Raw genomic sequence first — 17,142 nt, forward strand, 5'->3', positions numbered from 1 at the left:
ACAACCAGTACCTGGGCCCCGGGACCCATCGCCTAGAACCCACTCCCTCACCCCTCTCTCTCCCCTTCTGCGCCCCCATCCCGGGAGGCGCGGGGAACTCAGAGGGCGGCTCCCTCCTGTGCAGGCGCCCAGGCTAACACGTTGGCCCCTCCGCCTGCGGGGTGTTTAGGCTCGGCGCTGCCCGCACGTTGCGGAGGGGGCCTCTGGAGGGGGCGGGTTCGCTCAAGCCAGAAAGCCGGGAGCCGCCCAGGAATTTTGGCTAGGACTGAGAGCATTTCCTCCTGGGCGGGCCCGGCGCGATCCTGGGGAGAGCAGCTGGGGGCAGACGCTGCGCTGCGCTCGGCTGGGCCGGCACCATGCGGTCCCTGCTCTGCGCGCTGGCCGGGCTCGCCCTGCTCCGCGCCGCGGGCGCCTTTGTCGGTGAGTGGGACCCGGGTGCCGGGTGAGGGCGAGGGCGAGGGCGAGGGCGAGGGCGAGGGTAGGGGAGAGCTGCGCCGAGCGAGGTAGGATGAGCAAGAGAGATGAAGGGAGGGAGGGTGGAGAGGGGAGAAGATGGAAACAGAGCCAGATGGAGAGAAAGCTGGAGAAAGGGATGCAGAGAGGGGGAGAGAGAGAGAGAGAGAAAGAGAAAACAGAAAAAGAAAGAGAAAAAGGCAGATGGGCAGAGAGAGTTAGAGAGAAAGGAGAAAGAGAAGAATAAAGAGAGAAAGGGAGAGGCTGAGAGAAAGAGACTTTGGAAGTAAACAGATGGGTATGAACTATGAAGGAGGAAAGATAGAAAAAGGAGTTTGAGAAGCAAAAGATACAACCAGGAAAGAAATAGAGGAACTAACCTGTCAAGAAAAAGAAGGGAAGGTGAGGAGAGAGAAGGAGGATATTGAGGAAAAGAGAAAGATTTGAGAGAGACTTAAAGAGAGAGAGTGGAGAAACCCGATGCCCAAGGAGAGAGAGGAAGGGACAAGGATCACAGGGTGGGAGGTCAAGTCTACAGGGTGGGGCAGCCCCCCAGGCCAGCTTCATCCAGAAGGCCTGCAGAGGCGTCCAGGCCTGGTTTTACTGGGCATTGCCAGGGAAGCTACCCAGGCCTGGCCTAGCACAGCCAGCCAGTCAGGAACCAGGCAGGCGGGCCCAGGAGAAAGGCCACTGGGTCACCTGCCAGGAGGCCTAGGGGGGTTCTGCTGTCTGGGGGAGGAGGCAAGTCTCCAGGCTTCCGGAGAGCTTCCCTGAGCCCCTGAGTTGCCTTGGGTGGGTGCGTGGGAACAGGGTACAGGAGAGAGAGGTCCTCTGGGTGCTCCCCTGGCTGGGATCCTTGCCTTGCACTCTCTTCCCTCCCTTCTGCTGACAGCAGTCTTAGTGCTGCCCCTTCACAGGTGAGGCTCAGACAGGATGGCTGCAGATGTACTTACGGTACACACAAGTGCTCATTCCACCCCCACCCCCAAGACTCTGCACAGCACTTTAGAGTTTACAAGCCACATTCCCATTTACCCAGCATCTCGTGCAGGCCCCAGCCAGAGACCACTGGTGCTCATCCCAACTGTGCAGGCGAGAGGAAGGCTGAGGTCTCCCCAAGCATCCAGGCCTTCTGCCCTCTCAGTCAGCTCCTTGCCCCCAGCCAGGCTGCCCCCCATCAACCTGGAGTCACCCAGCTGAAGTGTCTATGTTAAGATGGAGCCCCCCTCACCTGTGCCCAGTCCCTTTTGGGGCACAGTGAACTGTGGGAGTAAGCTCTCAGGGAAAGGATTGAGGCCAGTGCTGAGCGACCTTGGATGTCACTTCACTTCTCTGAGCCTGTTTCGTCCTCTGTAAGTTGGGGAGAATAATACTCACCCCACAGGGCTGACTTCAAGGATTGGATGAGAAGGAAAGGGCCCAGCATGGAACATGTCTCAACACATAGCCTCCTTCTCTTGTCCCCTCAGACAACTCCACTGATCTCTCTGACTCTCAGTTTCTCCACGTGTTAGGGAGGACCAACAACCACTTCCTCACAGCCTGTGAAGAGTAGCTGGGATGATGCCCAGCACAGATCCAGGCCCATAGAGCATGAGCTTCCCTTTTGCTCCCTCTCCCTTACCCTCCTCCTAGAGTCCCCAGCTCCAGGAGCTGAGGGGACAAAGCTTCATCTGTGCTCCCCTAGAGGGAGGAGCTGGCTGCTACCCACAAGTGGCTCTTCGTGGCCCCGTGGCCACAGATGGTATATACACTTTAATTTAAAACTGTTTTTAAACATTTTCTTTCTGATTATGCTTGCTCATTGCTACACATTAAGAAAAAAAAGAGGAAGTATAAACATACTAATGTAATTTCACATTGAGGTCACACATTTTTGTGTATAACCTTTCAGACTTCAGATAATATACCGTTGTTTTTCTTAAATTTTGATTATGAAATCTTTTGGATAGAAGAGCAGAATAGTATAATGAAGCCTCATGTACCTATCACCCCTCTTCAAAAAGGGTCTATTCATCTACAATTCCCACCCTCCCTCCTCTCCCTCAGATTGTTTTAGAGGAAATTCCAGGCATCATATATTTTCATCTATAAATATTTCCTTATGTATCTCTAAAAGATAAATAATCTTTTAATAAGCATAACTGCAGTACCATTATCACACCCTAAAAATGAACAATAATTCCTTAGCATTATCAAATGTGCAATCAGAGTTCAAGTATCCCTGATTGTGTCATATGTTTTTATATTTGGTTTGTTTGATCCAAATAAGGTGCGTGCATTGCTTTTGTTTGATATGTCTAAGTTTCTTTTAATATGTAAGTTCTCTTTTCCCCTTTTTTTAAAAAAATTTATTTGTTGAAGAAACTGGGTAATTTGTCCTGTAAAGTTTTCCACAATTAGATTTGAGCTGATTACATCCCTTAGGTGACATTTAAATGTTCTTCTCTCCCCTGTATTGCTTATAGATCTAGAAGCTTGATCTAATTCCAGTTAGATTTTTTTTTTTGCAAGAATGGTCTTTATTGCTTTAATTCGCATTTCTTTGATTATTCCTTAAGTTAGACTTTTCCTTCAAATGCATATTGGTCATTTCTACTAATCTGTGCAAATTGTCTTAGACATTTTAATTTTGGTATTGGGATTTTTCATATTGATTTGCAAAAGCTCTTTATGTATTGCATGAAGCAAACTGTTTTGTGTTACTTGTACAGACTTTTTTTTAAGTTAAGGCTTCAGCTAAGTCCCTTTCCTATTTTGCTGTCAGAGGGATCTGAAGGCCTAGAGCCTTGTCCTTTTAACCAGTGTAACCATTCTCACCCATGCCTTGGGGCCCATCAGGGAAGCTCTCACTGTCCACTGCTGCTGCAAGTCCCCGTGGACGTCTGTCCTGTATTGGAATTCTGTTTTTTTGCTTTGGGTGAAAGGGGAAGATGCTGAAGGGCTGTGATGAGGATCACAGCATTTCTGTTTACAAAAATGGATGTTGTGGGGAATGAACCACCCAAAGATAATTTGACCCAAGGCACACTATTTGGGTTCTTATAGGGCCTCCAGACAGCTGCAAAGGTGTCATGTGTGCAGGTCCCCTTTGCCCATACCTGTCCAGATCCTTATTTACAGAGCAGGCAGCTGAGACCCCAAGATGGGAAGCCCTTAACTTATACAAGTTCACATGATTGCCAGGACACAGTATAGACAGTGTCTAGCAGGTATATTTAAATTCTGTCCCCACCACCTCCTACCTGTGAAATCTTGGGCATGTTACTCAATCTCTTTGATCTTTGGTTTTCTAATCTGTAAAAAAGGAGGTACTGAGCTCACGGATCAAATTAAATGAGATCATGTCAGCACGCAACAAAAAGCCTAGCATGTAATTAGTGATCACAAATCAAAAGTAACTTTGAATATAGAGTATGGTTGTGCCTATTCTCAAGGTGAAGAAACCAAGGATCCAGCAAGTGGGATTGGCTTGTAACAGAGCCCAGAAAGCCAGGTCAGCACTCAGCCCTTTGTGCACTTGTTGCAGGAGCCCCTGCCAAGCGTCCCTTGGATCCCTGCACGGGATTAGTCCTAGAGCAGACACTTCCCCATCTTGGGGAGACCTGATCACAGTGATCTAGCAAGGAGCACTGGCTCCATGTGGAGAGTCGGCGCCCTGGGGGCTTTCACTGCCTTGCTCAGTCTTCAGCTCACCTGGTAAATGCTTTCCATGGTGTTTGCACATCACTTGGCAATTCCAAGGCATCTTCAAGGGTAGGATCCCCTTTGATCAGCACAGCAGTCCCTCAAGGTAGACAGGGCAGAGCAGGTCCCTCACAGACGAGGAAGCTGAGTGAGAGGCAGAGAGCACAGTCAGTAAGCAGTGGAGTTTGGACTGCGTCTCCCACTCCCAGTCTTGTGTTCTTTCACAGCACGTGGAGAGAGGTTTATCCTGGATGGCTGTTTAGACCTTCTCAGTATTGTGGAATTTTGGAGTGTTCTAGTAGTACATTTTAACCCAGTGGATTAAAAAAACAGTATTCCAAGATAGAAGGAATCTGGATTCTATACAGACTCAAGGAGCTGCCTGCCAGCCCTGACCACCAGCCAGTCTACCTCTGAACCAATACATGAGAAAGAAATAAAAAACGTCTGTAATCGAGGGGAGTTCTTTGTACAACTGTCTGGTTTGTATCCTAAGCAAAATACTAACTTAACCAGATACTGAATGTATTGGAAGGACATTGGTAAGCTCTCAGACTGGTCAGCTGGGCTCAAATCCACATCTGGAAAATGACGCGAGACTGAGGGAGATAGGACTTGTCTCTAACAGAATGGAACAAAACAAAACAAAAATGTGCCTCAGAATCTGAGCTCTCTCTTTGGGGGCTCGAGGGTCTCTCTCCTGTTTCAGCCAGAGCATTTCCACAGATTGGAGTTCTTCATATAATTGTTTAAAAATAGTATTCTTCTAGTTAAAAAAACAAAAAACAAAAAAAAAACCACTGATAGTTTTGAGTAAATCATAAATTTTAATACAAATATTGAATGTGGTAAAGTTTATTATTCTCTTATATTGAATGTGGTCAAATATAATTAACCCCAAAGTGACAATTGTTCCTGGTGGAATAGATTATGTCTTTGATGATTCAGGAGGCACAGCAGCACGCCTCAGGGTCACCACCGAGAAAGTATTTGTCATCATCCAGCATGGCAGAAATCATTTGAGTTGTAGGCACCTTCTTAGTGTTTGGGTCCCAAATACAAAAGGTCTTCTATGCCTATGAGTGGGAGGGGGCCGTACTTCCCACCTCTGAGGACCAGGACGCAGTGGCCATGTCTCTTTAACTAGAGAAGTTATCCCAGCACCTCCACCTGGGCCTCTGGGCTCTAGCACCTCTGCCTGGGCCTCTGGCTTCCACCAGTAGCCTGCTCTCCCTAGTGCACAATGTTCCACCCATGGCTGCCATCCAGGGTGCACACAGTCCCTGAACGGGAGGCAGGCCAGGGAAAACAACCCAGCATCCAAGAAAGTCCATTTCCCAACTGGCCAGGGCACGGAGGGTGGGAGCAAAGGAAGGAAGGAACACAGAAACCACAGCTTTGGCTGCTCAAGTTTGGTCATGGTAATCCTTCAGCTTTCCCCACTCCTACTATTGTTTGAGCTTTCCAAAAGTCCCGTAAAGCAGGCATTAGTGTGTGTGTGTGTGTGTGTGTGTGTGTGTGTGACACCCAGGTCTTGCCTTGCTGGAGCTTCTGGCCTAAGAAGAAACTTGTCTTTGACTCATCCCAGTTCTGTCCTTGCAGCTAATTTTTGAGGCCTCTCAGTAGGCTTTGAAAGATAGCAGAATCGTGAACTACATGTGGGTGGCAGTGTCTCGAGCCTACCCCACCCTGTATTACAGAGGAGGCAGCAGAGCCTCAGGGAGAAGGAAGTTTCCACAGGCCTCCACCAATTAGTGGCCAAGCCAGGCTGAGAACAGTGTCTCCAGTGTATTTTCTGCCGTCATGAGTTGAGGTCAATGCCATGAGGATATGTGTAGGGGAGGGAGCAGCAGTGCAGGATGGTTGTGGGGTCCCTGGTCCTGCCCCCAGCTTTCTCTCTCAGATGAGCTTGTCAGGAGGACTGGATGAGCTCATGGACAGTTGTGCAGTGGAGCGCAGGGCACAGTTCTGTCCAGATGTAAAGGATTAGTGCTGTGTGATGTGGAGCGCAACCTCAGCCCAGACTTTTCCCTGGAGGGGTTTTGGAGCCAAGTTAGACCTCATCGAAGAATGTAGAGAACATGATGTTTTGGGCCAATGGAGAGGAGCAGATTCATGTCATTCGTGACTTACAAAGCTGGCAGATCCCCACTTGGCCGGCAAGGTCACATTGCTTGCTCTTGGCCTAAGCTGGGGGAGCTTTGAGGGGAAAAGCGTAGTTTAGAGAGGGTAGTGAGGCTCAGGGGAAAAGTTTGGCCAAAGGCCCCTGGGCGGAGCCTGCAAAGGGTATGTGTGAACACAGATCCATGTTGAGACAGACCCCCATCTTCTCAGACAGCCCTCCCTGTGAGTGAGAACAACTCTTCCTGCCTTCTCCATCTTTCCTCTCCAGGCTGAGCACCCCTGTTCTTTCAGCTGAGAGAAATGAGTCAAAATTTGGAGTCCCTTCACCATGGCACCTCTACACCTGCTCCTGTCTGTCAAAGGCCTTCTCACAATGTATGGCCCAGAATGGAGCACAGCCCTCCAAGTGGGGTCTCTCAGATCACCACCCTCCCTTGTCCTGAACATTTTATATCAATGCATGCAGCCCATGATGACTTCCGCTTTTTGCTAACAATCCTATCAGACAACTGGCTTTTGTTATAGATATTTCAAACCATATATACAAAGATAGAGAGAATAATGATTCCATGTCCCTCATTACCCAATTTTAACAATTACCAATCTTGGCCAATCTTATTTGCTCTATGTACCTACCCATGCCTCCTCCCACTCCCAGGCCTGGATTATTTTGAAGTAAATCCAGGACATCATAGCGCTTCATCTGTAAATATTTTAGTATAGATCTCTAAAAGACTCCCTTTTAAAAAAAAAACCAAAGTGCCATTATAATGTCCCCTTCCTTCCCCAAAGTCAACAAGAAGCCCATTGTCTTTTGAAGAGGCTTTTCTAAGTTCAGTGGAGGGAAATAATGAAAAGGAGAATGTAAAAAAACAAATTGTTCTCCACAAAAGATGCTTAGAGTGGAAGGAAGTTTTGTCCCTGCTCTTGGTTCTCACCCCTGAGTGGAAGAGCTAGGATCTAGAGAATCGCAGGCCAGGGGGACTCTGGCAGAGTTCCAGAAGGCCAGATTGCTCAAGTGAAGTCAGGAGAAGGCCAGGGTGCTTGGGGTCCAGTCATTTACTGATTGTGTGACCTTGGGCAAGTTACTCAACCTCTCAGAGTGACACATCATCACCAGCAAAATGGATCACCATCTCTGTCCTTACCTTAAGACCTGCCACCCTTCTGGGCAACTTTATATGTCACTTTGAGCAAACCAACCAATACCAAGGCCTTACAGTTACAAGAATTTTGCATCTAGAAAGATTGAACCCAATAAGTCTTACCTCCATTCTGCTTCAGATGTCCGCATCCATGGCTACAATCTTGATACTGTCACTATGAGGTTGCTCCATCTCGAAAAGCTAAAACTGCAGTATCCATTACCACTGTTCCTTCTGTTACCTCCATCATCTCATCACTTCTCCCAACTTAGTGGCCCTCCAATTGGCCTCCTTTCCTTCCTTATCCAAGCTAAGCTCCAGAGCTCATCCCCTTAAACCATTGCTGGTCAAATCAATGCTTTTGTGCTCTTACCCTCCACCACACTCATCCTGCAGACTCTCAGGTTCTAGCTCCATCCAGCCATCTGTCTTTGCTGCTCTACACCCAGCCTGCGAAGCTGCTAGGGGAGGAATAGCACTTCCAAAGTTCCTCACTGATGTCAGGTCATCCCGCACAGTCCTATACTGCCTCCTGTTCCCTTCATCCCCTTTTGGAGCCATCTCTTTATTCAAGCCCCCAACCCAGTGGTGTGCTGATAAACTGGCTCTAAAAAAAAAGAAAAAGACACTTGCCAGTTTTTATGGTGTAAATGCTCTCACCAAGACTCCCATTTTAGTGGCTGTATTTAACAACCCACGCACAGAATTTCTGAAAATTTAACAACTAGCTCTCCTCCTTCCTAACTCTCCATGAATTTTCAGCAGATGAAGCCCCTCTTACTTTACAGAGTGAATAGAGGCCATCAGGTGGGAAGTCACTCAACTTTTTGGACCTTAGAGATCTTGGAGCAGAACTTTTTTACCCATTTTTGCTGCATTCTCTCTCTCTTCCTTCCATGTTTTTCCTATACCCCCACCATCATTTCTGGATTCCTTGGCCTCTCATCCCTTCAGGAAATGCATTCCTTCAGTTCTCCAGTCTTCTTCCTGTTCCTCAGGCTATAAGCATGGTTGTGTTTCTTCACTGCTTAAAAAACCAGAAATGACAACAATAAACACTTGTGTGGACCTTGTGATGTGAGCTCCCTTGTTTCACAGCCAAGCTTCATGAAAACATTTTCCTTCTCATCCCACTGCAGTCTAAACTTTGCTTTCTTCCACAACTCCACTAAAAGTGCTGGGGTAGAATTTAGCAGTGACTTTGCTGTTGCTATGTTTTTTGGTCCTTATCTTTCTAGACCTCCCTGCTGCTTTAGGCCGCGTTGGCTGCTTCATCCTCTGTAAAGCTCTTTGCTTCTCTTTGTTTCTGAGACAGCATCCTCCTTCCAAGATTCTTGGAGGTTCTTCAAGGTTCCAGCCAACTCTGATGCCCTGCCAGCATCTCAGAGCCACCAACTCTGAAACCTGAGTTCGGGACCAGGGCTCTAAGACTTCTGGTATGAGGGTTGGTGGTGCCAGGAAGAACCAGGGAAGAACCAACGTAGGGAGAAAAATGATGAGTCAAGAGTTGAACAGGTTGAACTTCAGATTCTCTGCTTACCAGCTGTGTGACTTTGGACATATCATTTCATCCCTCTGTGAATCGATTTCCTTACATGTAAATTGGGGATAATAATAGGCTGTTGTAGAGGTTGACTGAGTTAACACATTTGTTTAGCCCACTATGTGGTACATAGTAAGCACTCATCAAATGTCGATAGTACTAACTGGTCACCAATGTCAATGCTTCTACTAGAATATTTCCTTACTCTCTATTCCTCCTGCTACTGCTTCCTTTCGTCACTTCTTACTTTATTACTGCAGTAACTTTCCTTCTTCAAAGACAAATCCCTCCAATTCACTCCCTGTATTTTAAAAACTCATATATGACTATGTCATTCTTCTGTTAAAATAACCCCCAAAACCAGCATCATGATTGGTTTATTAGGGCCTTTGGCTTCATTTCTAAGACCCACCTCTCCAGTCTCATCTCCCACCCACCCTGTACTTTGCAGCCACTCCAAACTCCCTGAGGGTTTATACACTGAGCCATGCTATTTCATGCCTCCCTATCTTTGCACATGCCATTCTCCCTGGCTGAGACCTTTCCTCCCTTCCTTACCTTACCCAGTTCAGGCAGCAGCTCCTTGAGGAAGCCCACCTGGGTCTCCAGGTGACCATGGCCATAGAGATAAGGGAGTGATTAGGGGAGCCCCACACTCACACCCTGACCCACACTGAGCCTTCCTTTGCTTCTCTTTGTGATGTTTTCAGGACCCACCTCACTTGAGCCCAGTGCTTTACAGGAGTCTCCAGTGTTACAGGGAAACTGAGGGCCCCACAGTGACAAGACTTGTTTTCCCACAGCTGCGGAACCCCTCATCCCCTCCCACGGAGACCTAGCTCGGAGCCCCAGGTGTGACAGACACCTGGCTGTCCACAGCCGTTTACACGTCATAGAGGAGGTAATAAGGGTGACCGGGGAGGACATGCAGCTTTAGGACCACCTGCCAGGCTTCAGGCTTTATAGGGCTGAGGCCAACCTTCTTTTGGAAAATCGGGGAAATCTAGGCCAATCCTGCTTTCTGGCCACCATGTTAACCATCTCCCTGCCCTACCTCGGTTGTTAAGCTGACCAGCCACCAACAGAGCTGCCTCTTCTGGGGCTCTTGCTCATACCAAGCCAGAGATCTCCACACAATTACTGGAGAAGTGGAAATTCATTCCCTTAGTGTTGTTATATAGCCACGGTTTGTAACCTGTGGTCCCCAAACTTGTGCGGGTGAAAATTCCAGTTTATTTCATAAAACTTTAACTGAAATTTAGCATTCCCATTCATTCTAAATGCAGACAACAAACCGTAGTAGTAATTACAGCACCGTGACTTTGTCATTGATAGAAATCAGGTAATTTCTTCCAATTATAGTTTTTATGAATATCTCAACATATCATTCATTCTCATAAGTATGTCAAAATTATGGTGGCTGTTAGATCTGATGCTAGATCATGTTATGTAGTGAGTTAAATTTTTTACCTCAAAAATTTAATTTTGGGATAAAAACTAGACTACTGGTGGTGAACACGATAGTCTATACAGAAACTGAAATATCATAATGTACACCTGAAAGTTACACAATTACAAGCCACTATGACCTCAATAAAATAACTTTTAAATATTTTAACTTTTAATATTTGAATAATACTTTGATGCAATGGCTGTTCTTATAAATCCTATATTTTATTTTTTCAGTTAAAGCATTTTCTGAGAAGGGGTCTGTAGGTTTCATCAGACTGCTAATGGGGTTCATTCACAAAAAAAGTTAAGAACCCCGAATAAAGAAAATTTCCAAATCCCAAACCTGTCATTTGGCAGGGTTGCCACCTGGGGGCAGGGCAACAAAAGGAATGTTAGCTCGCAGTGACAAAGACCTGAAAGGGAAAAGGGGATCTCAGACTCGCTCCAGGCCAAACCTCTAAAACTGCAGAGTGCCAGAGTGACCTTAGAGAGAGAGCTCCTAGGATTTTTGTCATCGGGGGAACTGGAAGGTAGGTAGGGGCAAAACCTGAATGAGGAGGTCCCAGGTTGCCTGTCACTCAGTTCTGTCCCCACTGCACCCCAGTGGTCCTCCAGGTGCTCCTTAGGATGTGGCTGATTAAGCAGGACTTGGCACCACTCTTGTCCTCCACTCACCCTGCCCCTCCCCCACCCCCACCCGGCTCCCATCTCTCCTTGCTCTAGATGGTGGAGAAGACGGTGGAGCACCTGGAGGCAGAAGTGAAAGGCCTGCTGGGTCAGCTGGAGGAGCTGGCCTGGAACCTGCCCCCAGGACCCTTCAACCTGACCCCTGACCTCTTTGGAGAGGGTGAGCAGCTCAGGTAGCAGAGACTATAGCGTCTGGGGCTGGGCAAGCAGGATAGGGATGGCTGATCCACCACACAGGTGTAGCCCTGACAAGCTAGGAGCGGCTCCAGCTCCACCTGGGACAGAAGTGGGAAAGCATCCACCTCACCTCACCCTAAGTGTTCTCTGCCCCTACCCCCACCCTGGGGGTTGCCACAGCCACAGCTCGGGGCTCCTGGAAGAGCTGGCCCCATTCACCTGAGGGCCACTCTCAGCATCACCCTGACACAGAGCAGCTGTGTCCTCTGCTGGCCCTTTTCATGCCTCAAACCTCCTTGGCTCCTTTCATCTCCCTTCCAAGGAACCAATTCTGTGGCAGCATAACACCCTCTCAGGGAAGACTGGCATCCTCTGATCAGGCAGTGGAGGGATTGCCACCCTGCTCCCTCCTGGAGCCCTGTGTTTCCTGGAACAGGAGTTCCCTGGGGACTGGGAGGGGCAGTAAGGAAGCCTTCAGCACCCTCTGCTTGCCCACTCCAAGGCTACTCCCTTTCTTTCAGATCCCTCCTGGGCACGGGAGGCGGAGGAGCCCGGCAGCTGACGTGATGTACCTGTCAGACAGCTTTCTTCTGAGAACAGAGCCGTGCATTCTGGCCTTCCTTCCTCAGCTTTGTGCACAATAAAAGCTACTTCTTTGGTCCCCTCTGTGTCTCTGTCAGTGACCTCTATAGCTACAGCCCCTTCTCCAGCTACTTTCATGCCCTTAGGCCCACATTCACCTGCAGGCTCAGACCTGGGAGCCCCTGGTGAGTCTGTGCTTCTGCTCTCCTTATTTATAGGAGCTGATGGGGCACAGAGATAAGGCCAAGAATCCTGCTCAAAACATGGCCACAGATGAACAGCAGTGGCATCACCTGGGAGCTTATCAGAAATGCAGAATTCGGGACACACCTTGGCCTCCTGAATCAAAATCTACTTTTTAATGAGATCCCCAGAGGATTCATGGGCACATTAAAGTTTTTTTAAAAAAATTTCTATGTAAAATTCACATAATATAAAATCCAAAATTTTAACCATTTTAAACTACAAATTCAGTCACTTCAAAATGTTGTGCAATCACTACTCTCTAATTCCAGAACATTATCATCATCCCCAAAAGAAACCCTGTACCTATTAAGCAGGTATTTCCCATTCCCTCTCCCACCATCCTTTGGAAACCAGTAGTATTTCTGTCTCTATGGACTTGCCTATTCTGGACATTTCATATAAATTGAATTATACAATATGTGGTCTTTTGTGTCTGACTCTTTTTTCACTTAGCGTAGAGTTTTCAAGGTTCTCTCATGTTGTAATGTGTATCAGTACTCTGTTCCCTTTTATGGCTGAATGATATTCCATTGTATAGATGAACCACATTTTATTCACCTATTCAATTGATGGACATTTGAGTTGTTTGCACTTTTTGGATATTATGAATAATACTGCTATGAACATTTGCATATAAGCTTTTGTGTGGATATACGTTTTCATTTCTCTTGGGTCTATAACTAGGGCTGGAATTGCTGAGTCAACTGATAACTGTGTCTAAGTTTTGGAGGAACCACCAGACTGTTTTTGCACAGCAGCTGTACCACTTTACAGTCCCACCAGCAATGAACACACAGGGTTTCAGTTTTTCCACATCCTCACCAACATCAGTCTTTTTGATTATAGCCATCATACTAGGTGTGAAGTCATATCTCATTGTGGCTTTAAGTTGCATTTACCTAATGACTAGCGATGCTGAGCATCTTTTCATGTGTTTGTTGACCATTTGTATATATTTGTTGGAGAAATGTCTGTTCAAGTCTTTTGCGCATTTTTAAAATTGGGTTCTTTTTCTTGGTGAATTGTAAGAGTTCTTTATGTATCATGGATATTAGGCTTCTATCAGAGGATTTGCAAATATTTTCTCTCATTCTGTGGGTTGTGTCTTTACTTTCTTGATAATGTCTTTTGAAACACAGAAGTTTTAATTTTGATGAAGTCCTTTGATGAAGAATTTATCTATTTTTTGTTGTTGCTTGTGCTTTTGGTAGCATATCTAAGAATCCATTGCCAAATCCAAGGTGATAACTATTCCTATGTTTTCTTCTAAGATTTTACTAGTTTTAGCTCTTACATTTAGTTCTTTGATCTATTTTGAGTTAATTTTTGTATATGATGTGAGGTAAGGATCCAACTTTATCCCTTAGTTTGTGGAGATCCAGCTGTCCCTGCACTATTTGTTGAAGAGAAAATTATTTCCCAATTGAATGGTCCTGGCACCCTTGTCAAAAGTCAGTTGAGCATAGATGTTTAGGTTTACTTCTCAATTTTATTCCATGGGTCTATATGTCTGTCTTTATACCAGTATCACAGTTTGAATTACTATAGCTTTGTTTGTAGTTTTGAAGTAAAGAAGTTTGGGTTCCCTGACTTTTTTGTCTTATTCTAAGACTCTTTTGGCTATTTGGGGACTAGTCCCTTGCAATTCCATGTGAATTTTAGAATCAGCTTGTCTATACCTGCAAAAAGACAGTTGGAATTTTGATAGGGACTGGATTGAATCTGCAGATCAATTTGCAGAGTACTGCCATCTCAACAATACTAAGTCTTCCAATCCATGAGCAGAAGGTATTTTGTATTTTTCAGTGTATAGGTCTTACACCACCTTGGTTAAATTTATCCTTAAGTATTTTATTCTTTTTGATATTATTATAAATGGGATTGTTTTCTTAATTTCATTTTCAGATTGTTCATTGCTAGTGTATAAATATACAACTGATTTTTGTATGTTGATCATGTATCCCCTCCTGCAACTCTGCTGAATTCATTTATTAGCTCTAATAGTTTTTGTGTGGATATTTTAGAATTTTCTATATGTAAGATAATGTCATCTGTGAATAGAAAGAGTTTTAATCCTTACTTTCCAAGTTGAATGCTTTTCTTTCTTTTTCTTTCCTAACTGCCCTGGCTAGAACTTCCAATACAATGTTGAATAGCAGTGGCAAGAGCAGACATCTTTGTCTTGTTCCTGATACTGGGGGAAAGCTTTTATCCTTCCCCATTAAGTATGTCAGCTGTGGCGTTTCATAGATGCCCTTTATTTCAGATTGATAAATTTCCCTTCTAAATTTCTTAGGAATTTTTTTTTTAATCATGGAAGAGAGTTGGGCTTTCTCAAATGCTTTTTCTGCATCAATTGAGATGATTATTAGGTTTTTATCCCCCTTTATTCAATTAATAGTGTGTATTATAGTGATTGATTTTCATGTATCAAATAATCCTTGTATTCCTTTGATAAATGCCACTTGATCATGGTGAATAATCCTTTTAACATGCTGCTAGATTCAGTTTGCTAGTATTTCACTGGGGATTTTTGCACTTTTTTCGTGATGTCTTTGTCTGGCTTTGGTATCAAGGTAACACTGGTGTCATAAAATGAGTTAGGAAATGTTCTTCCTCAATTTGGGGGGAAGCGTTTAAGGATTGGTGTTACTTCTTTAAATGTTTGATAGATTCACCAGTGAAGCCTTCTGGTACGGGTTTTTCTTTGTTGAGAATTTTTTGATTATTGATGTAATCTTATTATAGGTCTATTGAGATTTTCTATTTCTTCTTGAATCAGATGTGGGAATTTGTGTTTCTAGGAATTTTCCCATTTCATCTGGGTTATCTAATATGTTGGCTACAATTGTTAACAGTATTTTCTTATAATCTTTTATTTCCAGAAGATTGTTAGTAATGCCCCCACTTTCATTTCTGATTTTAGTAATTGAGTCTCCTCCCTCTCTCCATCTTCCTGTCAATCTAGCTAAAGGTTTGTCAATTTTGTTGATCTTTTTCAAAGAACCATTTTCTTGTTTTATTGATTCTATTGTTTTTCTATTCTCTATTTTGTTTATCTGCCCTCTAATCTTTATTTTCCTTCCTTCTTGTTGCTTTGAGTTTAGTTTGTTCTTCTTTTTCTAATTCCTTAAAGTGGAAGCTTAGGTTATTGATTTGAGATTTTCTTTCTTTTTCGATGTAGGCATTTACAGCTATAAATTTCCTTCTGAGCACTGTTTTCACTGCATCCCATGTTTTAGTATGTTGTACTTCCATTTTCATTAATCTCAAAGTATTTTCTAATTTCTCTTGTGCTATCTTCTTTAACCCATTGGATTCTGTGTTTTGGTTTCTTTTTAAGTATGTTGTTTACTTTCCACATATCTGTAGAATTTCCAGATTTCCTCCTGTTACCCATTTCTAATTCCATTGTGGTAATAGAAAATACAATGTATGGTTTCAGTCTTCTAAAATCTATTTAGATTGTTTTGTGGTCTATCTGGAGAATTTTCCTTGTGCACTTGAGAAGAATGTGTATTGCTGTTGTTGGGTAGACTGTTCCATAGACGTCTCTCACGCCTAGTCGGTTTACAGTGTTGTTCAAGTTCTTTCCTTGTTTATCTTTTGTTTAATTGTTCTATCCAATAGGGAAAGTGGGGTGTTGAAGTCTCCATTTTTGTTGAACTTTTTCTCCCTTCAATTCTGTCAGCTTTTGTTTGAAACTTTCTGGGGCTTTAGGTGTATATGTTTTTAATTGTTATATCTTGATGGATTAACCCTTTTATCAGGATATAATGTCCTTTGCCTCTCAATCTCTGCCTGTTAATTGGAGAGTTTATTCCACTTATATTTAAGGTAATTACTAATAAGTAAAGACTTGTACTGTTTTGCAATTTGTTTTCTATGTCATTTATTTCTATAAATAAATTCCTCCATTATTGCCATATTTTGTGTTAGATAGATGTTTTCAAGTATACTGTTTTGATTCCCTTGTTTCTTTTACTGTTTTATTTTCTGGGATTATAGTAACACCTTAATTTATAACAATCCAATTTGAATTAATAGGACGCTTCAACAGTATATAAAAACGTTTTTTCTATATAGCTCCATCATTGGCCTTTATGTTGTTATTGTCACAAATTATATCTTTATACATTTTGTGCTTATCAACATAGAGTTACAATTATTGTTTGGTGTAGTTGTCTTTTATCAAATAGGAAAAAGAGCTACAAACCAAAAAACACACTAATATTGATGTTTATATTTACCTATGTAATTATCTTTACCAATGTTTTTTACTTCTTCCTCTGTATTTGAGTTACTGTCCAGTATCCTTTCATTTCAGCTTGAAGGACTTTCTTTAGCATTTCTCATAGGGCAGGTCTACTAGCAACAAACCATCTCAGCTTTTGTTCACTGAGGAATACCTCAATTTCTCCTTCATTTTTGAAGACTATTTTGCCAGATATAGGATCCTTGGTTGACTTTTTTTTCTTTCAGCACACTGAATACACCACCCCACTGCCTTCTGGCCTCCATGGTTTCTGACAAGAAATCAAATGTTAATCTTATAGAAGGTCCAGTGAATGTGACGAGTTGGTTCTCTATTGCTGCTTTCAGGATTCCCTCTTTATCTTTTGACCGTTCGGTTATAATGTGTCTCGGTGTGGATCTTTTTATATTATAGTTCACTGAGCTTCTTGGATGTCTAGATTAATGTCTTTCATCAAATTTGGTAAGTTTTCAGCCATTGTTTCTTCATATAATTCTACTTTCTCTCTTCTCTCCTGTGACTCCTATCATGCATATGTTGGTACAGTTGATGGTGCCTGACAGGCCTCCTAGGCTCCGTTAATTTTTTTCTTTTTGCTCCTCAGAATGGGAAATTTCAATTGACCTATTTTGAAGTTTGCCAATTCTTTCTTCTGCCTTCTCAAATCCACTCTTAAACCCCTCCAGTGAATTTTTCATTTGTTATTGTACTTTTCAACTCCAGGATTTCGATTTGGTTCCTTTTCTAATTTCTCTTTATTGATATTCTCTATTTGATGAGACATCACTCTC

General features: G+C 43.9%; 1 protein-coding gene and 1 long non-coding RNA gene across 4 annotated transcripts in view; one reads left to right on the forward strand and one right to left on the reverse strand.

The window, feature by feature from the left end:
• Window positions 1–9,656, reverse strand: part of LOC106828654 (uncharacterized) — a 32,198-nt gene extending 22,542 nt beyond the window's left edge. Inside the window, exon 1 of the long non-coding RNA XR_011497498.1 lies at window positions 4,150–9,656. This is a non-coding gene — a long non-coding RNA (uncharacterized lncRNA). The remainder of the gene's footprint in view (window positions 1–4,149) is intronic.
• On the forward strand, window positions 142–12,514 carry LOC139039682 (placenta-specific protein 9-like). 3 transcript variants are annotated; one of them, XM_070495916.1, is made up of 4 exons: window positions 142–420; window positions 9,756–9,853; window positions 11,128–11,251; window positions 12,069–12,514. In XM_070495916.1, exons 1-4 carry the CDS (start codon window positions 357–359, stop codon window positions 12,089–12,091), a joined length of 309 nt encoding a protein of 102 aa, XP_070352017.1. In that variant the 5' UTR covers window positions 142–356; the 3' UTR covers window positions 12,092–12,514. The 3 variants fall into 3 exon arrangements, with proteins under 3 accessions (XP_070352017.1, XP_070352015.1, XP_070352016.1); XM_070495914.1 differs by having other exon boundaries at window positions 156–420; window positions 11,128–11,264; window positions 11,790–12,514; XM_070495915.1 differs by having other exon boundaries at window positions 171–420; window positions 11,790–12,514.
• Window positions 12,515–17,142: the final 4,628 nt, after the last annotated feature.

This window comes from Equus asinus, chromosome 23 (assembly GCF_041296235.1).
Source record: "Equus asinus isolate D_3611 breed Donkey chromosome 23, EquAss-T2T_v2, whole genome shotgun sequence".
NCBI classification, from domain to species: Eukaryota; Metazoa; Chordata; class Mammalia; order Perissodactyla; family Equidae; genus Equus; species Equus asinus.

Excerpts from the sequence above, each read along its gene's own strand:
- LOC139039682 (XM_070495914.1), top strand. The coding sequence starts at position 357 with ATGCGGTCCCTGCTCTGCGCGCTGGCCGGGCTCGCCCTGCTCCGCGCC. Across the intron at positions 421-9,755 it reads CGCCGCGGGCGCCTTTGTCG|CTGCGGAACCCCTCATCCCC; the intron begins GTGAGTGGGACC and ends GTTTTCCCACAG. Across the intron at positions 9,854-11,127 it reads GTTTACACGTCATAGAGGAG|ATGGTGGAGAAGACGGTGGA; the intron begins GTAATAAGGGTG and ends TCCTTGCTCTAG.